Source organism: Phoxinus phoxinus (genome assembly GCF_949152265.1).
Source record: "Phoxinus phoxinus genome assembly, chromosome: 3".
In the NCBI taxonomy this organism is placed as follows: Eukaryota; Metazoa; Chordata; class Actinopteri; order Cypriniformes; family Leuciscidae; genus Phoxinus; species Phoxinus phoxinus.
In genome coordinates, this window is record NC_136878.1 from 36,310,891 (window position 1) to 36,338,559 (window position 27,669).

At 41.0% G+C, this 27,669-nt stretch overlaps 1 protein-coding gene across 1 annotated transcript in view; it reads right to left on the reverse strand.

Annotated features, from left to right (window-relative positions):
• The window catches only part of cldn15b (claudin 15b), a gene marked incomplete at its 3' end in the record, with an annotated part of 88,605 nt that overhangs the window by 19,453 nt on the left and 41,483 nt on the right, over window positions 1-27,669 (reverse strand). Inside the window, exon 6 of the mRNA XM_079606502.1 lies at window positions 24,252-24,416. Coding sequence (XP_079462628.1) covers window positions 24,252-24,416 — 165 coding nt within the window. The remainder of the gene's footprint in view (window positions 1-24,251; window positions 24,417-27,669) is intronic.

The window sequence follows — 27,669 nt, forward strand, 5'->3', positions numbered from 1 at the left end:
GTGATTTTTTGGGTAACACTTTACAATAAGATTTCATTTGTTAAAATTAGTTAATGTATTAACTAACATAAACTAACCATGAACAATACACGTGTTACTGTATTTTTTAATGTTAGTTATTAAAAATCCAGCTGATCATGGTTTGTTCATGTTACTTCACAGTGCATTAACTATTTTTTAAACTAATAATATATTAGTAAATGTTGAAATTAACATTAACAACGATTAACAAATGTTGTAGTGCAGTTCATTATTAGTTCATGTTAACTAATGTAGTCAACTAATGTTAACTAATGAAACCTTAAAGTAAAGTTTTACCATTTGTTTTATGTATTTTTTATTTTACTAATTGGTCTAATTGGTGTCCGCAAAATAATATAGAATAATATAATATAATATAATATAGACTCTTTCACCTAGATATCATCATATGGAGACTGTGTCTGTTCCCCCGAATTTGGAAAACCAAAAAACGTCCAAACACATCTAACCAAAGGTTAAAAATTTAATTGATGTTCAACAAATAAAAAACAAATATAATACTGATGAGCAAATGATAAAGCTCGGGCTGCTGAATATTCGATATCTTACTTCAAAAGCGCTAATAGTTAATGATATGATTACAGATTATAACCTAGATGTGCTGTGTTTGACAGAAACCTGGCTAAAACCAAACGATTACATTGCTTTAAATGAGTCGACCCCACAAGATTACGGTTATAAACATGAACCTCGTCTGAAACGCAAAGGAGGAGGTGTTGCTGTAATTTATAGTATTATTTTCAAAACCACTAAGAAGTCTAGTTTTAAATATAATTATTTTGAAGTGTTGGTGCTTAAAGAAAAAATATATAGTGTAAACGATAAATCACATTTGAGATTTGTACTGGCTACTGTATACAGGCCACCAGGGTACCATACAGACTTTATTAAAGAATTTGCGGACTTTCTATCAGAACTAGTATTGGCTGCAGATAAAGTACTAATTGTTGGTGATTTTAATATACACATAGATAATGAAAAAGATGCATTGGGATTGGCATTTAAAGACATTATAAACTCAATTGGAGTTAGACAACACGTGTCAGGACCGACTCATTGCCGTAATCATACTCAAGATCTAATACTATCACATGGAATAGATGTTGATGCCGTTGAAATTCTGCAGCAGAGCGATGACATCTCAGATCATTATCTAGTCTCGTGTAAATTACATTTAGCCAAGGCTGCAAAGCCGACTCCGTGTTATAAATATGTTAGACCGATCACTTCTGCCACTAAAGATTGCTTTATCAATAATCTTCCTAATCAGTTTCATCATCTCAGCATCCCAGGATGAACTACTGTATTCACATGCACTATTTTAACGATGCCGTTACTACCTTTCAGGAACTTCCGGGACGTTGTTATGTTGCTGTCTATGGAGGGGGGAGGAACTCTCGGATTTCATAAAAAATATGCTAATTTGTGTTCCAAAGATGAACGAAGGTCTTACGGGTTTGAAACAACATGAGGGCGAGTTATTAATGACTGCAATTTCATTTGTGGGTGAACCAAACCTTTAAGATCACAGTATTAACTATTCAAGTTATACGTTAATTTACTTACCATACATGACGTTAAAAAGGCGCAAGTCTTTAAACTTTTTTTTTCCATGACGGCCAAACAAATTGTACTCCATTGCCAGTTCATTTGAGAAGATGTATTTCATCATTCTTCTGGTTGCGTCATCAACACTTGTGCCGCCTACATCTGCCACCATGGCAACCTAAGGATGAGAGCCAAAAGGAGAAAAAAAGGTTTACACAACTGCAGAGAAAATAACCTACTAATATTTAACAAATCAATTCCTTAAAGCAGATGGAAGATTAATTGCCGTACATATTTTAGCAAATATTACAAAATGTTAAATTAACAAATGGGTAACACTTTAAAATAAGGTTCAGTAGTTAACATTAGTTAATGTATTTAACTAACATAAACTAACTATGAGCAATACATTTGTTTCCGTATTTATTCATCTTTGTTAATGTTAGTTAATAAAAATACAGTCGTTCATTGTTTGTTCATGTTAGTTCACAGTGCATTAACTAATGTTAACAAATACTTCTGTTAACTAGAAGTATTGTTCTTTCTTAGTTCATGTTAACTAAGGTAGTTAACTAATGAACCATATTGTAAAGTGTCACCAACAAATGTCTAAATCACTTGTTTTTCTGAAGTAACAGTGTCCAACAACGACATCCTGCTGGTGTAGTTATAGCGGTTATAGTTGTAGCAATCTGTCCCCATTGACTTGAAAACGGACACCCCAAACATGCGGTGAGTTTAATGGATGGCAATTTAAATAAATGGGGGGAAAGTCACGTGAGAGGAGGCAATGGTTTAATGATTGGTTATGAAAGTTGACAATTAAAGCAGCTGAACATCAGTTCACAAATAAAACATTGTTTTAGTCGTTAAATTGTGACTTTTGTTATTATTTTGGATGCTTAAATGCTTAAAAATGCTTAAAAACTAACTTGATGAGATTTATACTAGATTTTAATATATAGAACATTAATTATATAGTTAATGTAAAAATACAAAATAGATTTGTATTATATAACAAGTATTAAAAAAATAAAATAAAACTGTGGCGAGCAGGACGAGCTCGAGAGCCGTGGGAGGACGGCGCGAGGAGGAGCGAAAGCATAAAAGGAGGAACGACGATCGTGAAGATCGAGAGAGGATGCGAGACCGGTGTGTCGCTCATCAGTAATCACGCCACTGGTCTCGCTCTGTCCACCCACAGCTCTCGACCTGCTCGCCACAAAAACATTTATAAAACATAAAAATAAAAAATAAACAGACACTCATTTCAGAACACGCTCCTCATTCAAGGTCCATAGCAATAAAAAGAAAACTAGAAAAATAAGCCACAACAATTCATAAATAAAAAAATTTGTAGGCTATCATTCCTCTTTTTTTTACCTTAGATTAGTCCCAGGAGGAGAACATTGCTAAATAATTAATGTAAACTTACAACAGCAGACATGAGACTACGATCGCCCAGCTTCTGATCAAGAGCCTCGAGGTCAGCCTGGGTTTTCAGAGGTAAGACCACTCCTTCAGGAACCTCTACCACCGATCCGTCTTGCTTTTTCAGCAGGACATTCAACATTTTACTATGAACACGTTGGGTCTCCTTCACTTCTTCTAAAACTGTAATTAGTTTAGTGAACATAGCTTCACATGTAGGGCTGGCGCCCCTGGCTGTGGGGCTGGCAAGTTGTTGGGCTGAGGAGCTGGTGCCTCTGGCTGTGGAGCTGGTGCCTCTGGCTGTGGGGCTGGTGCCTCTGGCTCTGGGGCTGGTGCCTCTGGCTGAGGAGCTGGTGCCTCTGGCTGTGGAGCTGGTGCCTCTGGCTGTGGGGCTGGTGCCTCTGGCTGTGGGGCTGGTGCCTCTGGCTGTGGGGCTGGTGCCTCTGGCTGTGGGGCTGGTGCCTCTGGCTGTGGGGCTGGCAAGTTGTTGGGCTGAGGAGCTGGTGCCTCTGGCTGTGGGGCTGGCAAGTTGTTGGGAAGAATGACTAGCGACACGTTGGGCAGTGGGTTTTTGAACGTACTTGTTCACTTTCTTCACTGCTGGTAAAAGGAGTTGGTTTGGTGGAGTGGGTGGAAGTTCCTCTGAAGAATCAGAATGTTCACTTGATTCTAGTTGGGTGCTCAGTTGACTCTGGAGAAGTTTTGCACTTGGCCTAGAGAAGTTAACACAAACATATAAGGCACACCTTACCTACTGCCTTCATTTTATTTCTGGAGGGCATGGAAGTTGAACTGCATTGCTTTACAAACACCTACCTTCTTTTTCTTGAGACATTTTCATTGTCAGTCAAATCGGATGAATACTCGGCTTGGTGTAGCTTCACCCTGGCTTCTGCATTTCGGACAATGCCCAAGCAAACTAAATGCATATAGTCCAAGGGAAAATTGGAAACCATGCCAATGCCTAGGCCCTGGAGAGGTGACTTAGAGTGATGGTGCTCTTCATCAGACATTTGATCAAACTGAGTGTCTGTCCTTGGGCTGGAATCTATATCAGGAAACACAACTTTACCATCAAGATAAATGCCATACTGCGTGCAACGTTCACAAGAACTGTAGCCACCATGACCTTTGATACATTTTAAAAAAGCTCTTGCTGGAGTGTCACATATAAACGCATCTGGAAGTGGTACATTGTAATGTTTACCATTAAAAGTTACACCAATTGTTGTGACAACTTTTAAATCTTCTATAAAATCATGCATGTAGTCATTTACAGATTTAGGTTTACAGGGACCAGCATAGACCCCTATTATAAACACATTTGCTTTTGGTAATTCAACTATTTTACCTAATATAGGCCACAGCTGCATATTTGAGCTCCTTGAAAGAGGCAATCCATCAACATTCACACGAACAGTCAATGTATCTGTTGTCAGTTCACTCTCGCTTGTTATTTTCAGTTCTGAAATTATTGCACTTGTAAGCCCAAAATGGTAGTAGCTACCCTGTCCCATTTCTTTCACATCACATTCTCTCAATGTACTGAGGAGAGTTCTGGGATCCTTTGGTAAATCCAGACCTAGTTCCAAAAGTATACCTAATAGCTCTGAAAGTGCAGAATGAGACACATTTCGGTTAACTGCCCATTCAGCCAGTTTCCTTTTAGCATCAAAATGGGGCTCCTCTTCAGGATTATCAGAGCTAAAATTTTCGTCAGAATCACTAGCTAACTTATCAACTTCAGTATCGACATCAAAATCCAGATTTACAGCTTCATCAGCATTGTCTTCCACATCTTCCTCAATATTTTGCACTGCCTGGTCCACAGCCTGATCTGCCTGCTCCATAGCCTCCATGGCAAGACTCAATAAATGCTGCTGCACTCTCACTTTAATTCTTCTCCTCCTCGTCCGTGAATTGCCATTGAGGTAATCCATTTCACTACAATACACAGAGGAAACCAGTGGCAGAAATAGACATATGATATCTGGTAACACTTTATAATAACGTTCAGTTATAAGTTACTTATAAGTTATTAGTTAATGATGATGATTTACAAAACATGACTACGTTTATAAATAATTAACAAGTGACATGCTATTATTTTTATAAATGTTTTGTTAATTCAGTTATGTAATTTATAAGTTATTAGTTAATGATGAAATAATAATTTACAAAACACGACTATATGTTCAAAAATGATTAATTAGTGGTATTCTACCATTTTATAAATGTTAATTCAGTTATAATTCATTTAAAAGCACAAACATGCAGGTATGCTAGAGCAGTATTTTTAAGAAGAGTAATGCATTTGTTTTTAAGCGGATTAACGTTTATAAATGACTTGTAGTCTTTCACTCATAAGTGCAAACTTGTGTTCTGTGTGGGATCTAGTGATGTGGACCGGTTTTACCCTCCACTGAAGCTCACATCAGATGCACATGTGTTTAAAGACTCCACGTGTCAGAGGAGACAGCTGTCTATACCCTCACCAGTCAGCATTTACATTAAAGTACACACTACAAAGTGTTCAACACCTGTTGTTATAGATGATGTTGTAAAAGCTTGAATAAATAATTTACAAAGCTTTCTGCATCCCCTAATCTAAACTATTCATCACGTGTAAATGTGTATATCATTTGTAGATCTTTCTTACCTCTTACTTTATGTGTACGTGTATGCAAGTCATTTACAACACTTTCCGAATCCCCTAATCTAAAGTGTTATATATCATTTGTAGATCTTTCTTACCTCTTACATTACTTCTATACAAATAATTTACAAAGCTTTTTGCATCCCCTAATCTAAAGTGTAAACTATTCATTACTGATATATAGATATATACAGTAGAGCATACCACTTATAAATAATGTATGAACGTATTAATAATTGAAAACTTACTTATAACTGAGTTTACAATACATTCATAAAATGTTAGCATATCACTTATTAATCATTTATTAATGTATAGCCATGTTTTGTAAATGATTAGTTCATCATTAATTAATAACTTATAACTGAACATTATTATAAAGTGTTACCATATTGGGACACCTAATTACAAGGTGTTTTCATTACCTAGATGAGTCCTGTTCGATTTATTGCTTACTAAATAATATAAGTAAATCTGAATGGGTTTTAGCCCGCTTGTTAAAAAAGCAGAAGCCAACATAAAGACCAAATAGCTCTCTTGGGGGAAAAGTTAAGCAACTCTAAAGATGAGAGAAGAGGAACAATCAAGGAGACATTTTACAAATATGGGCATAGTCAATGTAACAATTTTGGAAAAAATACAAAGTATTGTTTCTCTTTTTATGGAGCAGCCAAAGAAGTGCTGATTGGCCCAATTAGCCTTTCGCCGAGCCCCGCCCCCCTTAGTTACTGTTGCTACTTCCGACAAACAAATGGTCAAACACGACCAGATTGCCATGACGGGAAGAGGTATAATGCGCGGGAGGGGGTGGAAGAAAATGCCATCAAATCGAGCAGTCGACGATCGAGCTTTTCGATTCCACGACGAAAAGCGTACGTTATTAGAATAATGATAAAAGAAGTAATATTCCAATGATGCGCCGTAAATATGGCTTCAATTTGGCTTGTTATTTTCCATTTCACGAATATTCCAATGTCGTAGCAAACTATAATCGAATTAACGTTAGTTTAGTTAATTAGCAAATTGACCATCCCCTATTGTCTTACAGCTAAAGAAACGTCTTTATAAAATACTTATATTCTATTATGTATTATACACGGTTATAAGATAGTTTTACATCATAATCAAACAATCTACTTACCGCAGAGCACTCCAGTCCAGAGTCCAGGCCTTAATGAAATGTGATGTCAAGTGATGGAAAAAGACCGCCAAGTGGTCGCAAAATGGCGCAATACGCACGTCCTTTTTTTTTTCCTTTGACGCATCATACTTTTTTTTCTCTTTCTTTCTTTGTTTTTATTTTATTTTATTTTTATTTATTTTATTTTTACAGATGCCTTTGTCAAACAGGATAATGGACTGTTAAATGTTTGTGTATTATTATATTATTTAATTTCCATTGCTACAGAACACACACACTGTATAAATACATGCAGTGTTTAAGAATAAATAAAAATACACAATCACACATAATAATAATCTCTCTCTCATCTCACAAAAGTGAATACACCCCTCACATTTTTGTAAATATTTTATTATATATTTGCATGGGACAACACTGAAGAAATTACACTTTGCTAAGTATGAGTGTGCAGCTTATAACCGTGTAAATGTGATGTCCCCTCAAAATAACTCAACGCACAGCCATTAATGTCTAAACCGCTGGCAACAAAAGTGAGTACACGAAGATGTCCAAATTGGGCCCAAAGTGTCAATATTTTGTGAGGCCACCATTATTTTCCAGCACAGCCTTAACCCTCTTGGGCATGGAGTTCACCAGAGCTTCACAGGTTGCCACTGGAGTTCTCTTCCACGCCTCATGACAACATCACAGAAGCTGGTTAATGTTAGAGACCTTGCCACTTTCCATTTGAGGATGCCCCACAGATGCTCAATAGGGTTTAGGTCTGAAACATGCTTGGCTAGTCCATCACCTTATCCTCAGCGTCTTTAGCAAGGCAGTGGTCGTCTTGGAGGTGTGCTTGGGGTCGTTATCATGTTGGAATACTGCCCTGCAGCTCAGTTTCCAAAGGGAGGTGATGATGCTCTGCTTCAGTGCGTCACAGTAGCCTACATGTTGGCATTCATGGTTCCCTCAATGAACTAGCTCCCCAGTGCCGGTAGCACTCATACAGCCTCAGACCATGACACTCCCACCACCATGCTTGACAAGCAATACAGGTGGACAGGTTCCCATGTCCTTAATCTGCTTGTCTTCAGCAAACTGTTTGCAGGCTTTCTTGTGCATCATCTTTAGAAGAGGCTTTCTTCTGGGACGACAGCCATGTAGACCAATTTGATGCAGTGTGCAGCGTATGGTCTGAACACTGACAGGCTGACTTCAGTGACCAGTGTGAGATGATAACACCAAACTTAACACACCTGCTCCCCATTCCTTACCACAATTGCCAAAAGTATTGGGACACCCCTCTAAATAATTGAATTTGGGTATCTTGGGTATCACTTCCATGGCCACAGCTGTATACACACACGCTTTTACATCTACACACATTTGTGAAAGAATAGGTCGCTTTCAGGAGCTCAGTGAATTCAAGGCTGGTACCGTGATAGGTTTCCACCCGTGTAAGTCCATTTGTGAAATTTCCTCACTACTAAATATTCCACGGTCAACTGTTAGTGGCATTATAACAAAGTTATAAATTATTAAATTATAAATATACTGTATATAATTGTTTTAATGATTGTACAGATATGTTATTTATAAGTATATAGATTATGATGTAATTTACAGATGCACAATTTATTTTTATTACATAATTAATTATTTCAAAATTATACTCGTATTTCCCCATTCATAACCCATATATAGATGACCTATTTGGGTACTACCATGCGCCCATGTAAAGGCAGCCTATATGCGATTGATGGTGTTTGCCCATGTCTGACCCATATAGTTTATCAAAGTGGGCCCCATATGTTTTTCCCATTCATAACCCATATAGAGATTGCCTATGTGGGTACTACCTTGGGCTCAGGTTGGCAGCCTATATGGGACTGGTTGTGTTTGCCCATGTCTGACCCATATGGTTTGGCCAAGCGGGCCCCATACGTTTTTCCCATTCATAACCCATATAGAGATTACATATGCGGGTACTACCTTGGGCTCAGGTTGGCAGCCTATATGGGACTGGTTGTGTTTGCCCATGTCTGACCCATATGGTTTGGCCAAGCGGGCCCCATACGTTTTTCCCATTCATAACCCATATAGAGATTACATATGCGGGTACTACCTTGGGCTCAGGTTGGCAGCCTATATGGGACTGGTTGTGTTTGCCCATGTCTGACCCATATGGTTTGGCCAAGCGGGCCCCATACGTTTTTCCCATTCATAACCCATATAGAGATTACATATGCGGGTACTACCTTGGGCTCAGGTTGGCAGCCTATATGGGACTGGTTGTGTTTGCCCATGTCTGACCCATGTGGTTTGGCCAAGCGGGCCCCATATGTTTTTCCCATTCATAACCCATATAGAGATTGCCTATGTGGGTACTACCTTGGGCTCATGTTGGCAGCCTATATGGGACTGGTTGTGTTTGCCCATGTCTGACCCATGTGGTTTGGCCAAGCGGGCCCCATATGTTTTTCCCATTCATAACCCATTTAGTGATTACCTATGTGGGTACTACCTTGGGCTCAGGTTGGCAGCCTATATGGGACTGGTTGTGTTTGCCCATGTCTAACCCATGTGGTTTGGCCAAGCGGGCCCCATATGTTTTTCCCATTCATAACCCATATAGAGATTGCCTATGTGGGTACTACCTTGGGCTCATGTTGGCAGCCTATATGGGACTGGTTGTGTTTGCCCATGTCTGACCCATGTGGTTTGGCCAAGCGGGCCCCATATGTTTTTCCCATTCATAACCCATTTAGTGATTACCTATGTGGGTACTACCTTGGGCTCAGGTTGGCAGCCTATATGGGACTGGTTATGTTTGCCCATGTCTGACCCATGTGGTTTGGCCAAGCGGGCCCCATATGTTTTTCCCATTCATAACCCATATAGAGATTGCCTATGTGGGTACTACCTTGGGCTCAGGTTGGCAGCCTATATGGGACTGATTGTGTTTGCCCATGTCTAACCTATTTGGTAAACCCAAATGGGCCCCATTTGTGTTACCCATTTTCAGCCCATGCACTCAGTTCCCATTGGTGACCCAACTAGGAACCATATAGGGAGCCCACCTGTTTTTGCCTATGTGGGACCTACTTGGATGACCCAAGTGGGCCCCAGATAAGATGCCCATTTTGGGACCATGCCCACTTGGTACCCAAGTAGCCCAAGCATAAACCATGTGGGGCCCACATATACGTGTTGGCTGGGGTCTGTTGAGAGAATAATGTTAGAAATCAAACTACCCTTTCATTGCATTGCAATAGTTACATTTTGTTCCCTGTATTTATTAGCACAGTCTACAGCAGCGGCGGAGTGATATTAAGTTACCTAGGCAACCGAGAGAGTCTCCACATGACGCAAGTGTATTTACCTGCCGCTGACACTCATCACTACAGAAGCAGAGTAAGAAGAGTAAGATTTCACTAAGAAATCAACACAGGACTATGGCCACATTTGAAAGCCATGCCAATGTTTCAGACTTTGGAGACGAGGAATGTGTTTTATTCAACGAACCGTACATGAATGAGCCGGAATACACAGACGAAGAACTAATCGAGATGGATGCTAAAAGGGCAGAAATTGAACTGTAACGTTATCTCCACTAACGTTGTCATTGTCATTCTATCAGTTATGAAAGGGATTAGCTTCATAGATAGCTATAGTAGCCTAACAAAAGTTATTACCTGTTCATCTGCTGTTGGTGCATCTAGAAAGACGGCTGAAACTGCATTCCTTGTCAGTGACTTATGAACGTTTCGATTATGGGGGTTTTCAAAGTCGTGTGGTCTAAAATAATCACTACAAATTCGCAACTTTAATAGTCTCTGCCGGTGTCTCGTTGTCCAAGCCAGCAGAAAGAAGTCACAGTTGGTTCCTTTCTGGGTCTCTCAATGGAAATTTGTGGAAACTTTTTGCATGACCATCTATTTGGTTTATTTTTACAATTTCGAAATGCACAACGAATCACCATGTTGCCAATTCCTTAGTTTACAATCAAATGTTTTTCAATATCGTTGTTCATGGCTACTACTAGCTAGCTAGACGTCCCGTCTGTAGTGCGCGCTTCTGTTCTGTGTTTACTTTTCGGCGCAGTACTACTAACCGGAGCAAAGTAAAATTCCGCCGCTGCTGAGAAACTAGTTCCTGTAAATGTAATGTGATCATTGAGATGTAAGAGTACCGGTAAGTTACTTTGATTTCTAACATTATTCTCTCAATAGACATTTACATCGACAGTCTGGCGTTATAATTTATTTGCTTTTGGTGTACTGTGGAGTGGGTAAAACTGTTTTTAATGGCAGGCTAGCTTATACCGTTGATTCGCGCTAGCCTAGCATCGGCAAACTATGCAACTGGAAGGACTGGATGAAATTTTTTGAAAACGGTCTCCACTGATGAATAACAACCAGGCTAACTTGAAAATGAGGTCCGATGTCCAAAATCCCGAACCACCCCTTTAAGGGCCAGATTCACTAACAGCTTGCGCCAGCGCAAACCATCTTTTGGCGTTAAAAACTACTGTCAGGATTCATTAAAGGAAAAGTTCGGTATTTTACACTTAAAGCCCTGTTTACAGATTGTATCTGATGAAATAGAACAGTTAAGATTAAAATTTGGACACATGCTCCTGTCCCGAGAATTTTAGGTTTATTTCGCTCCCGTGGTTTGCTTGCAATTGGCAAAGGTGCATTATCGCCACCAACTGAGCTGGAGTGTCTATTATTCAAGCTCTCAACGGAAGAATCACGGGTGTGACGCGTTTGGAAAAATAGGTCCACAGTTTTACAACTAATGGTAAAACACCTGTTGGAAAGCATCTTTTTCAGCGATTTTTGAGTGAACATTCCAGTGAACACCCCAGACCACTCGGTGAGTTTCACGTCTTTGTTAACGAACGTTTAATGTGTTTTAGGAAGGAATGTTCCAGTGCACATAGACAACCATTGTGGAAGTGGGGGGGAAAGCGAAATAAACCTAAAATTCTCGGGACAGGAGCATGTGTCCAAATTTTAATCTTAACCGTTCTATTTCATCAGATACGATCTGTAAACAGGGCTTTAAGTGTAAAATACTGAACTTGTCCTTTAACAAAAAATGAGCACGAAAAAGTCAGTTTATGCTGACACACACAGACATCAACAATCAGCGTTTGAATCTCAACAATGGTGACAATCAAAAGAACCTTGCTGCAATGCATGCTGGGTACCAGCATAGTACAACACTCCCAGCATGCATTGCAACATTGCTGAATTGTCCAATTATTTTGTTTAATTCTAAATATTTGCTTTTATTTTTTGCTGTTGTTTTTGTTGTGAATTAGTAGCTTTTCAGTGATGTTCTGAATTAATCATCTAAATATTTGTGATTGTCACCATTGTTGAGATTCATATGCTGATTGTTGATATCTGTGTGTGTCAGCATAAGCTTATTTTTTGATCTCATGTTTGTTAAAAGATTTAAACTGACTGTTATTGCATTGCTGGAACTCATGCTGCAGTAACACAGGATTTGTGACTTGAAAATATTAATGGATTAACACAATTGTTAGATTCCGAAGACATCAGTGAAACAAGTTATTTCATGATGATTATAAACCCATCAACAGGTAACCATCATCACCTGATCTCGTTTCACTCTAGCTTTGCTGCTGCAAATGTATGAGACAAACACACTGTCACAGCAGGCAAAACGACAATAAATATAATAAGAGTTAAGAGCTCAACTAATGGAAACACTAATCACTGTTATGGTGACTTCAAATGAAACATCTGAGTTAAACCTCTGTTAATTCTCAATAAGAACTTCTGTAGACATCTGACAGAAATAAAGTCAGTCTGGTTAGTAATAAGTGAAACTGGTAATGCTGTTTGTGGAGTTGTTTATTCCTCCTCTGCTGAGATCTTCACAGATGTATTGTCTTCTTTTGTCTTCAGTGGATTTCATAAGGCTGTGGCTGAAGTCAGTTGTAGTTCTTGTGTTTCTGCTCGTCTCTTTTCCTGTTCTCTTCTTTCCTTCAGTGATTCTGCTTGTTAACAGGCTTATTAATGCTGAAATAACTAAATTTTTAATATACAAAAACTTTGTGGCTCAGATAAGGTCCTGTTCTGGTTTATTTATATGAAGTTCCTAAACGTAAGTTAGGGAGGAGTGAGCCAATCTAATCTTTCAATCATCAGCCGAGTACAGTATATAAGCAGCCGCTTACCTCTCCCTAGCATCAGCTGTTCCAGTATCCCTCCACCTCCCCAAACTCCACCTTCATCTTAGGTACCTTGCCCCTTTTAATCATCATATCCTACATTTTAGCCACTGGGTATATCAGAGCTCGAGTTGAAGCTGCTTCATCGAGCCCCTCTCCAGTGGACAGCAAGCCAAATAAGTTTAACTTAATATCTTAAAGATTTTATGGGCAAACAAACTCGTTAATTACTCTTGGCTGACATGTGGCATTGCTATGGTCTGCTTGTGGCCCATATCTGGAAAACAGGAGCGGTCCACTTAAGTGCCATCATTCCACGCTGCATGTGGGCCAGATCCGCATTCCACAAGTGCCAGATGTGGGCCGGATCTGGGCCGAAACAATGTTGCTATCTGGGGAGAGAGACGACCAATTACTGCGTCAAGTTCTGTCATTGTTATTTGATTATCACATGTTTGTTTGAGGGCATCCTCTACTTTGGGAATATGTTTAGCTATATCCTGACATTTTTTTGACAGTCCACGTTAGAAAATTTAGATCTATATAGCTGGCCATAGAATTTCCAGATTTCTGAAGAGATCAATTTTTCATCTGAGTCTTCATTATTATCAACCATAAGGGATCTGATGCTATTTTTATCCTGTCTTCTTTTTTCCAGACCACAGAAATACGCTGAATTCTTTTCCCCCTCCTCTATCCGCTTAGCTCTGGATCTAATGAAGGCCCCTTTGGGCCTTACGACTGTAAATTTAATCTAGTTTAGGTTGGAGGTTTAATATCTTCTGTCTATTGTCTTCAGTTGGGTTTGGCCCATTGCAGTACATATTTAACTGATTAATAATGTCTACTTCTTGTTTTTCACTATCTTTTTTAAGTATTTTACTGAATGAGATGGTAAATTGGCGTATTTTATATTTTAGGAATTCCCACTTTTTTGGTAGCAGTTGTTAGCTCCTCAGAATTGGCATTTTCTTTATTTAATAATTAGATTTTTTTGGCAGTAGTCATTATTTTTGAGCAGACTGGAATTGAACTTCCAATATGTGTGTGAGTGGACATTGTTGACATTGGGTCTGATCTGTAGTAAAATAACACTATGATCTGTTAGTGGTGCAGCAGAAATATCAGAGCTAATATTATAAAAAAGTAAATGATTTGCAATTAACCAGTGATCAATTCTGGATTTATAATTGTGGCTTGAGCTAAACAAGGAGTATTTAGATATTTCTGGGTTTAAGTGCCTCCAAGTATCAATCAAATTATGTTTTTCGCAAAAGTTTGTGAATAAGGCTTTCGGTTTTCTCTGCTGATGTTATAGCCATAAATGTTGACTAAGATGAATTTCAGACCATCAATGTTTATGATAAGAATCAGCCAGTGACCAAACTCATCTGCCATATTGGACACAATATGACCTTTGAAGTTATTTAGGAGGATGGCGACTCCTGCTGACCTTGGAGTGCCATGGCTAAAGTAAGCTTCATCTCCCAATTGTTTAGCCCAAAATATAACATCATCAACCTTAGAATGTGTTTCCTGCCAAAAACATTTTTTTTTACTTTTTCCCTTTACAAAATAAGAAAAAACTTTTTCTCTTTGTCATGTCTCTTAAACCCCTTGCATTAACAAAAATTAGAAAGATGTTACTCTTTAAACTGAACATAGAACAAAAACAAACAAACAAAAACAAACAATCAACAACAATGGATTGCTGAACCTAAAACAATAGTCGAAGTTTCCTATCAGGAATATATAATAGTAGCAAAAACCTGAGAATACGTTTTCATTCAAACTTACTTGTTTTCGGGATTCAAAAACCCTGGATAGTTGTGTCTATGGTGAGACTTTTTGTCCATTAATGAAAGCATGCGGGCCCCCGGAACACTGCTTTTAGTCCTGCCTTCCTGGCTTGTTCAACTTTCGGCCTGACAGCCCTCGTGCCTCTCTGTCTTCTTTAGTGAGGTCTTCTGCGAAGCGGATGTTGAGATCCTTGCAGACGGGGTGAAGTTTGGTGATCCGCCAGAGTTCGTCCCTGAAGTGGCATCCTGTGAACTGCATGATGATCTGACGAGGGCGGTTGGTGTTACTCGGCCTCAGTCGGTGCACCAAATCCAGGATGAAATCCATATCCTCCCAGTGTGGCACAATCTTTCGGATAATATCAGAGATGATTTGTCGTGTGTTTTCGTCTTTTCCCTCCTGTAAGCCATTTACTCGCAGGTTTCATCTTCTTTTATAACGCTCCAACTCTGCAGCTCTTTTCCCCAGTTCTGTGTTCTCCTCTTTAAGTTGTTTCACCTCGACGTGCAGTTTTTGGCACTGTTCTTTACATTCTTTGATTTCGACAGAGTTAAACTCAACCGCTTTCGCGACGTTGGCTATGGTCAGCATGTTCTGCATTAGCTCCGCTTTGAAGTCCTGCATCATGTTTTGAAGAATGCCAATAGCAGCCAGGATCGCAGCGTTAAAGGCGTCTTCAGAATGGGCTCCAGCAGTCACGACGTCGTCTGGTTTTGACTTTTTCTGTGGTGCTGGAGCTTTGGAAGGAGATGTTAAGGTGTTTTTGGTTCATCTGGCGTTCGTTTCCATACTTTCTGGACCGCCGTAGGCGTGTTCTTGGGGAGCCTTCAATTTAGCATTAGCTTGTGTGCTAGTCACATTATGGTCTACAATATCGTGCTCAGGGTTACTTACACGTTTCTGAATTATTATGATAAGTTCCCTACGGTTTTACATCTGATAAATCAGGGTTTTGTTGAGTTATAAGTTAATTCCGTTGATTTTCAAGGCTTTGCTACTCAGAGCTATTCATAGTGCGTCTGCTCTCTTCGCCATCACGTGGCCCCAAGGGATTTTCTTTGCCACTAATGCTTGGATAACACGCCTACGTCTCCTTCCGTTAGTAATAATAATGTCTAGTGCGGTACGTGGCTGTGATATATAAACCTACCAACGTCCGTTGCCATGATTTTCTAAATGACTTATCGCGAGAGGAAAAAAATATGTTTTAGTCGCATAACACCGGTTCATGGAAACACCGTCATTTCGCAATAGTTTTGTATCGATATTTAGAAAAAATCGCAAAAGTTTAGCGCAAATCTGTAATGGAAGCGCGGCTACTGTCTTCGTCATGACAACTTGACATAAACCAATACATCATAACCTGTCAGTGTCTTGGTAATGACAACTTGACAATACCAAGACAACATAAATTGTCATAAATATGTCATAAACATGACATAGCAGATTCATTATCAAACTTAAGCAACCAGTTAGCTTTATGGGTTAACATTACAATATTTTTCATTTTAATGACAAATTCAATGTGTACCACTGTAGTTGAGGTCAAGAAAAGTATACATGACACTGTTATACAATTGTTTGACAGAGTATTAACACTTAATGACATTTTAATGACAAATTTAATTTGTACCACTGTAGTTGAGGTCAAGAATTCATGACACAGTTATGGCCTCATGACAGCCAATGTCAAAACCAATCACATGACAGTTTAATGTAATGTTAACCCATAAAGCTAAGTGGGTTTTTAAGTTTGATCATTAATAATTTTCAGACACATTTATGACAGGTCATGTTGTCTTGGTAATGTCAAGTTGTCATGACAAAGATACTGACAGGTTGTGATTTATTGGTTTATGTCAAGTTGTCATAACAAAGTTTCATGGAGCGATCTCTATCGCCTCCTTCTGGCGGCATCAGATCACTTTTCCCCAAATACTAGGACTGCACTTCCCATCTTCCACCTCATCACACTCATCATCTACCAGCCCTGTCCCATTCCATCATCACCACACCTGTTCTCACTCTGACTCTCTCAGCACCCTTTATATGCACGCTCCCACTCACCTTCAGTGGGAAGTCTTGTTTCTGCCACGGCGTTCAGTTCTAAGCGATCTCCATACCTTCCCGAGTATTCCTGGTTCTCCGACCCCAGCCTGTATTTCCAAGGATCCTACACGAACGTTCTCTGCCTGCCTTGACCCGTGCCTGGTAACCACTCTGATTCCTGGATCTCCCTTGCCTGTTCCCAGTCTGCCTTGTATCTTTGCTATATTCTGTATTCCAATAAAATTACTGCAAATGGATCTGAATGTCTCAGACTCTTCGTCACAGAAGACTTCGCCAACACTGGATCCAGCAGCCCTGCATCAATTTTCCACAGAACTCTCCAATCAAGGTTCAGTACTGGTGGTTCATCAACGACAGCTGGAGAAATTAACTTCCCTCACCGAGGAACTGGTGAGATCCATGCAGTCATTTTCTCCTCAATCCACCGCGGCCACACAGGTCGCTGCACCCCCGGCTCAACCCATGCCCAGTGAGAGTACATCCAATATTCTCCGTTTATCCCTTCCTGAGAAATACGATGGATCTTCAGCTACGTGTAAAGGGTTCCTGTTACAATGCACACTGTATATTATTCAACAACCTCACCTCTTCACTAGCGACAACGGCTGTGTGTCCTTAATATGCTCGTTGCTGACTGGAAAAGCCCTGGAATGGGTGACGGCGCTTTGGTCAGGAGGTAACCTTGCTTTTCCCTCTTATGACGATTTTCTCATCCAATTCAGAGAGGTGTTCGAACATCCCGCCGACGGAAAGGACCCGGTGAGCTGTTGCTGTCTCTTCGCCAGGGAGGATCCTCCGCGGCAAACTACACTCTCACCTTCCGCACTCTCGCTGCTCAGACGGCCTGGGAGGAGAATCCTCTACCGTACTCTACCGTAAGGGACTCAATTCTGATCTACAGGGAGAGCTCGCATGCCGAGATGACGGAAAAACCCTTTCTCAACTCATGGACCTTACCATTCGTCTGGATAACCTCATGCGCGCCCGCCACACATCACTCAAACCTCGCATCGCCGAATATTCCTCCGCCAATGCTGAACCAGAACCTATGCAAATCGGCTTCACGCGCCTAACCACTGAGGAGCGCGACCGGAGAATGCGCCGGAACCTTTGCCTGTATTGTGCCCAAGCCGGCCACCTGAGGGCGACATGCCCCGTGAGACCCAGCTTGAATATCCCTTCTGCGGTGAGTTCCAGTCTCCTCACTATTCATTCTCTCACAAATATATCTATTAGCACAGATAAGGAGACTGTTAACACCATTGCGTTGATTGACTCTGGGGCAGCGGAAAATTTCATTGATATCACGTTTGCTAGAGCTCATCATTTCCCTCTCGTTTCATGTGAACCTCAAGTGGCAGTAGCAGCCTTGGATGGGCGTCCCCTGGGGTCCGGCAAGATTCAATATATCACTCAACAGTTAACCCTCGATACCGGTGTTCAACAATCTGAGTTAATTCAACTGCTCGCTATAAATTCACCTCAACACCCTGTAGTTCTAGGATTTCCCTGGCTGGAGAAGCACGACCCCCACATCTCGTGGTTCAAGAGGAAAATAATTCAGTGGTCCCCTTTCTGCCTCCGCGAACTGTCAGTCCGCTGTCCATGGTCCTGAAGTTGATCTCGGTCAGTCAGAGAATCCTGATCTCAAGGGCGTTCCCTCTGCCTATCACAACCTCGCTTTGGCTTTCAGCGAGAAGGAGGCATCTCAGCTACCTCCTCATAGACCAGGGGATTGCGCCATCGAGTTTCTTCCTGGAGCTGAAGCACCCCGTGGGAGAGTCTATCCTTTGTCCCAGCCAGAGATCGACGCCATGAAGGCCTACATCGACGAACAGCTCGCCAAGGGTTTTATCACATCTTCCACTTCCCCAGCTTCCGCGGGGTTTTTCTTCGTCAAAAAGAAGGACGGAGGTCTCCGCCCCTGCATAGACTACCGCAATCTTAACGAGGTGACAGTCAAATATTGTTATCCCCTGCCGCTGGTTCCAGCCGCCCTGGGGATGCTCCGCACCGCCAAGTTTTTCACCAAACTAGACCTGAGAAATGCCTACAACCTTATCCGCATTCGACAGGGGGATGAGTGGAAGACGGCCTTCTCCACGACGACTGGGCACTATGAGTACCGGGTTATGCTGTTCGGCCTGTCCAACAGTCCCTATGTCTTCCAGGCCTTCGTCAATGACATCTTCCGGGACTTGTTAAATCACAAGGTCATAGTTTACATTGACGACATCATGATTTATTCCGAGACTCTTGCAGAACACGTCAAGGATGTGCGCGCCGTTCTCCAGCGTCTTATTGACAATCAACTATACGCCAAGGTCCAGAAGTGCGAGTTCCACCAGACCCGTATTTTATTCCTGGGGTACGTCATTAGTTCCGAGGGCGTCATGATGGATGACAACAAAGTAAAGGCGGTGGTTGACTGGCCTCGACCCACCACTGTGAAGGAGCTTCAGCGTTTCTTGGGCTTTGCAAACTTCTACCGGAGGTTCATCCGGAACTTCAGCATAACGACAGCTCCTCTCACGTCCCTCCTTCAGGGGGGGAGGCAACGTTTAAGGTGGTCTCCTGAATGTACGTCCGCCTTCGAGAAGCTTAAGGAGAGATTTACCACTGCTCCCATTCTCCATCACCCAGATCCTGAGAGCGAGTTCATTGTGGAGGTGGACGCATCAAACTCAGGAGTAGGTGCCATCCTCTCGCAGCGACACGGGAATCCTGCCAAAATGTTCCCCTGCGCCTTCCACTCTCGTAAACTCACCTCTGCCGAGCGCAACTACGATGTTGGGGACAGAGAACTCCTGGCCATGAAGGCTGCCTTCGAGGAGTGGAGACATTGGCTAGAGGGCGCACGTCTACCCTTCACGGTTCTCACTGATCATCGCAACCTTGAGTACATCAAGTCAGCGAAGCGGCTGAATTCCCGGCAGGCTAGGTGGTCACTGTTCTTTTCAAGATTTAACTTCAAGATCACGTATCGCCCAGGATCCAAGAATGGGAAGGCCGACGCCCTGTCTCGTCAGTTTGACGGAGCCACTGATATCTCCCAGCCAGAGCCCATCCTGCCTCCGACCCTCATCGTAGCCCCAGTCCTTTGGGATATTATGTCAGAAATTTCGGCGGCCCAGAATAATCTTCCTGCTCCTCCAGAATGTCCTCCTGACCGGGTTTTTGTACCCCTGGATCTCCGCACCCGTGTTCTTCAATGGGTACACTGCACACCCAGTGCTGGTCATCCCGGGATCTCTGCTACCATCCAGCTGGTAACCAACCGTTTCTGGTGGTCCTCTATCCATGCTGACACCGTAAAATTCATTCATCAGTGTATCACTTGTAACATGATGAAGGCCTCTCACTTGAAGCCAGCAGGTCTGCTACAACCACTTCCGATCCCCCGACGACCCTGGTCCCACATTGCCGTGGATTTCGTTACCGACCTGCCACCTTCCCAAGGCTTCACCACCGTCCTCTCCGTGGTGGACCGCTTCTACAAAGCATGCCGCTTCATACCCATGGTCGGCCTGCCTACAGCCCTCCAAACCGCTGAGTCTCTCCTTCAACACTTCTTCCGGTTATATGGCCTACCCGAGGACGTGGTGTCCGACAGGGGGACCCAGTTCACATCTCGGGTATGGAGAGCACTCTGCAGCAAGCTTAACATTAACGTCAGTCTTACCTCTGGTTATCACCCGCAGGCCAACGGACAGGTGGAGAGACTTAACCAAGACCTCACCTGTTTCCTCCGCATCTACTGCCATCAGAATCAACAGGATTGGAGCAGGTTCCTCGTCTGTGCTGAGTACGCCCAGAACCCTCGACCGGTCTCACTCCATTCCAGTGCGTGCTGGGGTTCCAACCTCCCTTGTTCCCCTGGTCCGGTGAACCCACAGATCTCCCTGCGGTGGACACCTGGTTAAGGAGGAGTGAGGAAACTTGGAACACTGCCCACGTCCATCTTCAGCGTGCTGTGCGTCAGTTCAGGAGACAGGCTGATCGACGCAGAAGAGGCGGTCCTTTCTTCAGGCCGTGCCAGTGGGCATGGATCTACCAAGTTCGGGAGGTTCTGGACTCCAGGCGGCGCGGCGGGGTTCTTCAGTACCTCATCGACAGCGGCCCTGAGGAGCGCTCGTGGGTGAGGTTCCAGAACATCTTGGACCCTGCGCTTCTGACCACTTTCCATCAGGACCACCCTGACCGTCCAGCTCCTAGACCCCGAGGAAGACCCCGTCGTCGTCCAGGCCCTCGCTACCGGGGCCACTCGCAGGGGGGGGGGGGCTCTGTCATGGAGCGATCTCTATCGCCTCCTTCTGGCGGCATCAGATCACTTTCCCCCGAATACTAGGACTGCACTTCCCATCTTCCACTTCATCACACTCATCATCTACCAGCCCTGTCCCATTCCATCATCACCACACCTGTTCTCACTCTGACTCTCTCAGCACCCTTTATATGCACGCTCCCCACTCACCTCCAGTGCAAAGTCTTGTTTCTGCCACGGCATTCAGTTCTAAGCGATCTCCATACCTTCCCGAGTATTCCTGGTTCTCCGACCCCAGCCTGTATTTCCAAGGATCCTACACGAACGTTCTCTGCCTGCCTTGACCCGTGCCTGGTAACCACTCTGATTCCTGGATCTCCCTTGCCTGTTCCCAGTCTGCCTTGTCTCTTTGCTATATTCCAATAAAATTACTGCAAATGGATCTGAATGTCTCAGACTCTTCGAAAAACACATCAAAAAAATGTTTGGCCTAAAAAATGCGTGACATCGCTTAGAGCACCTTTAATACACAATTAAATTTTACACTGCATTTAATATTGTATATAGCTGAAACCTAATTTTCTTGAGTAAAACAGTGAAATAACAAACTTTAAATGAACTCAGAGCACTTGCAGTTACTGCTAGCTCACAATATCACACACAAAGTCAAATCCAGTGAGTTAGGCTAACTCATTACATTTGAGTAAACCGATTCCCTCAATTCATTTAAGTTTATAAAAACAATAGATATGAGACTGGCTGACTTCAGCCACAATCTTAAATGAAATCAACTGAAGATAAAATAAGACATTAAATCTCTGAAGATCTCAGCAGAGGAGGATTGAACAACTCCACAAACAGCATTACCAGCTTCACTTATTACTAACCAGTTTGACTTTTATCATGCGTCTACAGAAGTTGTTATTGTAATTGAACAGAGGTTTAGATGATTATTTATTGTTTCATTTAAAGACACCATGATAGTGGTCAGTGTTTGCTTTAGTTGGGCTCTTGACCCTTGTCTTTATAACACCAGTTTTTTCTCTTGCTGCTATAACTGAGTGTTTATATAACACATTTTTTATGGCACAAAAGCCAAAAGAAAATTTGAGCATATGATTGTGAATTATGAAATGATGAATCATCATTTGGTGTCTTGATTATCTGATCTTTTATAGAGAATAATCTCTGATTAAACAGGTGATATATAACTTGTATTATTCATTATAAAAGAACCGTGATTCTGCTGTAAGGCCTATTGTTGTTACAATGAGATTTTGAAAAAAACTCTATATTATCATGCTGACTTACACAGACATCAAGAATCAGTATATGAATCTCAACAATGGTGACCATTAAAAACGATTCATGCTGCAATGCATGCTGGGAGCCATGGATAAGGTTTGTATTATGGTAGTACCCAGCATGCATTGCAGTATGAATAGTTTTTTAATGGTCACCATTGTTGAGATTCATATGCTGATTCTTGATATCTGTGTTAGTTTTGGTGATGAATTACATTTTCTGTAAAATCCTTCATACTATCTGATAGTCATAACATTGCTAGTGCTTATGATGTAAAATCTTAATTTTGAATACAACTAATAATATAATCAGAAATTAGACTATGAATGAGATCAGTGAATTAAATCATTAGGTGATGATTGTCATCATTAAACCTTGACCATCATCTCCCAAACATGCTTTTTCTTGAATTTTGTGCCATAAACATTCAATTATAGCAGCCAAAGAAAAACTTGCACTCAAACATTCAAGGATCAAGAGCCCAACTAAAGCAAACGCTGATCTCCATCATGGTGACCGTAAACCTTATATTTCTTGTGTTTCTCTTTCCTTCAGTGATTCTGCTTGTTAACAGCAGGTGTTCATCACTAATGATCTCTTAATTGATGATTAATTAACTTAACTATACAATTATTATTCAATTATCATTCTGGGATCTAGAAATGTTCTATAACTCATTCCGTTTGAGTTCTGTTTCAGTCCTTCAAGCCACTTCAAGTTTCGGTATTATTTGAGTGCAGTGAACTCAATTTAATTGAGTAAATATTACTGTTAGGTTTTACAGTGAAATGTCATAATTGAGCGAATAACAATGGCAGTTGTCATAAACATGCATAAAACCTCCTTCATTGTCATGATATGTCTTATGCCATGATTATTTTTATTTATTTATTTATTTTTATTTAACCTTTGTTTAACCAGGTAAAATCAGTTGAGAACAAGTTCTCATTTACAACTGCGACATCGCCAAGACAAAGCGAAAACAGTGCGACAAAAACAACAACACAGTTACACATAGAAATAAATAAACATTCAATCAATAAACCAATCCATATACAACATACAAGTGTAAAGCAAAATACAATATAATTATTAAAATAGGACAATAAATAAATAGGCCATAGTGGCGAAATAAATTACACATTTACACTAAATTGGCAAAAAAAAAATGCTCATAATGAAGTGCAAAAAATAATAATACTGGAATGCACAATAAACGGAAATAAAAGGGCTATTAACATTGTGAATGTGTCATGTCAGTCTTATGCACACCCCTTCAAGTAAAGTGTTATCAAATTATGACTGTAACAGTCAATTGCAGCAAGGAAGGCAGGATCTATACAAAGCAGTCACTTTATTTAACAATAGACCAAATCAAAAAAACACGCAGCAGCATTGGGGATTTCTGGAATGCAGGAGAAAAGACCCTAAACATTGACAAGAACAGACCAAGAACAACTCAAACTGAGAGCTATAAACAGGGTAGCAAAATAGCTAATTAAAAATGAACAGGTGAAGCAAACCAAACAATGATTTGCTATGGAAACAAATGAAAACATTCTAGACACCATGGGAACATAAAAGAAAACCAGGAAACAAACTAAAAGTTCAGGAAAACGAAACAGACACTTATTTCGTCTGAAAGAAGAATGTCATATACACCTATGACTTCAGGGTGAGTAAATCATGGCTTAATTTTCATTTTTGGGTGAACTCTCCCTTTAATTTTACCCTTATTTCCTTTACTGTATATGACAGGTGGTAAGACAGTGAAGGACATAACTTGGTCACTTCTTACCTTGCAGTATGAAGAAGATGCCTCCAGCCCCAGCGATACGACCCTTCATTATGTAATTCTCCCCTCCTATCTTGGAACACTGCATACCCACTAGAGTTGCCACCAGCCCGAATGCGCCTAGCACAATGGATGTGATCATTAATGCACGGCATGCTTGGATTAAACCTGAGAAAACAGTGAAGGAACAGTTACAAGTCTGACAGCTGTACACATATAGTAAAATAAAAATAAAAGAGATATGTGTATAAGATACAAATATGTATATACATAAAAAATTGAAATTAATATGTACAGGTGTGTTATATACAAACAGAATAGAATAGAATTAAAGGTAACACTTTACAATTGGCTTTATGCACAGCTCCACTACTTCCTGAACTTCAGGCAGCTCCTTTGTTTCCTGTCTGCCATTATTGGACAAACTGATTAATCCAGGTTTGATAATCAGTTTGTCCAATAATGGAAGACAGGAAACAAAGGAGCTGCCTGAAGTTCAGGAAGTAGTGCAGCTGTGCATAAAGCCCATTAGATTTAATTAGCTTCATGTTAACCTCTTAACTACATCAGTAAACATGAACTCCACTTCTACAGCATTTATTAATCTTTGTTCATTAATTTTCAGCATTTACTAATACATTATTAAAATCAAAAGTTGTATTTGTTAGTTAATGCTCTGTGAAGTAACATGAACAAACAATTAACAGCTGTATTTTTATTAACTAACGTTAACAAAGATTTACAAATAGTCACAAATGAATTGCTCATTTAACAGTAAGTGGAATAAGTAGAGAAATTGAAAGTATTGTTAAATAAATGTAAGTGGTATTGCACATGGTTATCATTGCACAGTAGGGAGAACATTTAGCTGTTCATGAGGTAGATTGCCTCGGGGAAGAAACTTTTCTTGTGCCTAGCTGTTCTGGTGTGCACACAATTAGATTTCCGTATGCTTTATAAGACCGGGAAGAGCAGTTGTTGGCATGGTCTACGGGCTTTGTTCGCCGTTTGAGACTTCAAAGAGGACTGTTTCCCCCACGCTTGTGTGCGGGTGCTGCATATGAGTTAGAGGCCTTTGTTTTAGGCTGATTAGATCTCCCTGTTGGTCGTGGGGCTGGTGGACGCATGTTAGTGACCATTGAAAATGGCGCTGTGGTGCTGTTCAACCCATTAGATCTAATGGACCAACAGGGAGATCTAATCAGCCTAAAACAAAGGCTCGAGCATCAGATGTTTTATGCTCGAGCATCGGATTTCCTCCCCCATTTTCTTTTTCTTTTTGGGATATGTAACCCTTCTCTTTCTTTTGGTTTTGTTGGTTAAGGTCTGTATATTAATTTCATATTTAATATTGTGATGCGTATTGTAGGGCTTGGTTATAGAGAGCCTAAGTCCCTCCCCTTCCGGGTTTACCACCATGGGACCTTATTTCGGAAAAATATTGTATGATAGTCAATGGCGAGAGACAACAAATATTTTGATCTCGTTTGAATTGTGCCCTGAATTACACGTGATGTTTGTCTATTTAAAAGATACACTTTAAAGCCAAGAAAGTCGCAGTTTGATGTAAAACTGTTGAGGTATAAGACTGAAAACACGTAATTACAAAGACTACAGACCCAAAAGGCGCACATGTGACGTCAGACATCTCTCAATGAATGAGTAATAACTTTACTGAAGCTAACGTCTGTCATTTTTTCTGTAGTCTTACTTTATAATCATAACGTTACGCCGTCATACCTGAGTGTTTTATACCAGACTGCACACATACGAGCAACGGTGACGTACAGTGCGAGACGAGAGATGTAGTTCATTGAGCGATTTTCACATAAAACGAAATGTTACTCTTCTGTTTTATGACAAACTGTGACTTTCTTGACTTTCATAATTATCTTTTAAATTGACAAACATCATATGGGTAATTCAGGGCACAGTTCAGACAGAATAAAAAGATAAGCTGTCTCTCGCCATTGACTACCACACATATTTTTTCAGAAATAAGGTCCCATGAGCCGGAAGCGGAGGGGAGGGACTTAGGCTCTCTATTGCTGTTGTTATGAGTATATATATGGGCTGCATAAACTATTAATTGTCCCCCTAATAGTTTCCTTAACATTTTTTATTCTGAGAACCAACTCATTTGTTTTATTCCTTTTTTGTGTGGTTTTAGCAATCAATGAGGGGTGCTGTTTCAAACACGTGTGTGTGTGTGTGTGTGTGTGTGTGCGTGCGTGCGTGTGTGTGTGTGTGTGTGTGTGTGTGTGTGTTAGTATCTTTTTTTTTTAAGGCACATTTACTGGTGAATTTTACAGGGGCAAAAGAGTGGGCTCACGCCGGTGGCCGGTCAGTCCTCCTCGAGTGTCCGCTAGTTTTTTGGGGTTTGTTTTATTTCTTGTTGGTGTTCTCTCTTTTAAGATTACAGCTCAATGTGTGATTACACTGTATGTACACAGTCGATTTTCTGTATAATGTCTGTTAATAAATTGTGAGTTTTGTCATACTTGAGAAACACATCTCTGTTCCTTCTGTTGGTGAGGTACACATTAAATCAGGCTATGTTTGATTAGGCTTATTAATTGCCCAGGTTTATGGATCCCCCTCGCAACACAATCAAAGTACGCAGGCAGTCAACATGCACTCTAGAAAGTTTCATCTTGGTCTTCTTCTTCTTCTTCTTCTTCTTTAGGGTTTAACGGCAGCTTGCATCCATTCGCGTTGCACTACTGCCATCTTCCGGACTTTTTTTCCTGTCATGTCCATTTACAGACCTGCTCTTGTTTAAAAAAAAAAACTTTCTTTGCTTTGTTCATTCTCCCCACTTTCCTGTATCTGTTATTCCAACTTTTCCTAATTTTTCAATCATCTTTTTCCTCTTTTCTTCATAGTGTTTGCAACTCAACAACACATGCTCTAGTTTCTGCAACCTGTCAATAGCTACAAAAAACAGTTGGGTGCTTCCTTATAATGTGTAGTTCAAATTACTGTGACCTGTGAAGAATGGAAGGATGACCCAAAAGCGATATGCAGCAGAACAGTCTTTTATTAACAGAAAGGACTGTCCGGAGGTAAGCAAACAGAAGTTCAATAAAGTTCAACAAAAGATCCTCCGCAAATGCAGGTAGACAGTAAACAATATAAATCTTCCGTCCAGACAGCAGAACGTCACAGGTGGAGGAGGACACTGTTCGAGCGCCAGCCAGCTCAGGTACTCACAGGAGACGGTGTAGCAGTAGATGAGAGCAGGTGCTAGACAGCTATCAGCAAAAGCACATCTTTAGCAAACAGGTACTTGGTGAAAGCGCAAACACACACTGCGCGCACAGGACAAAACAAGACAGGAACGAGAGGTAAGCACGCATAGACTTGATACAGGTATCTGACGAAATAATCTGGCAGAGAGACTGGGGAAAAGCAAGGCTAA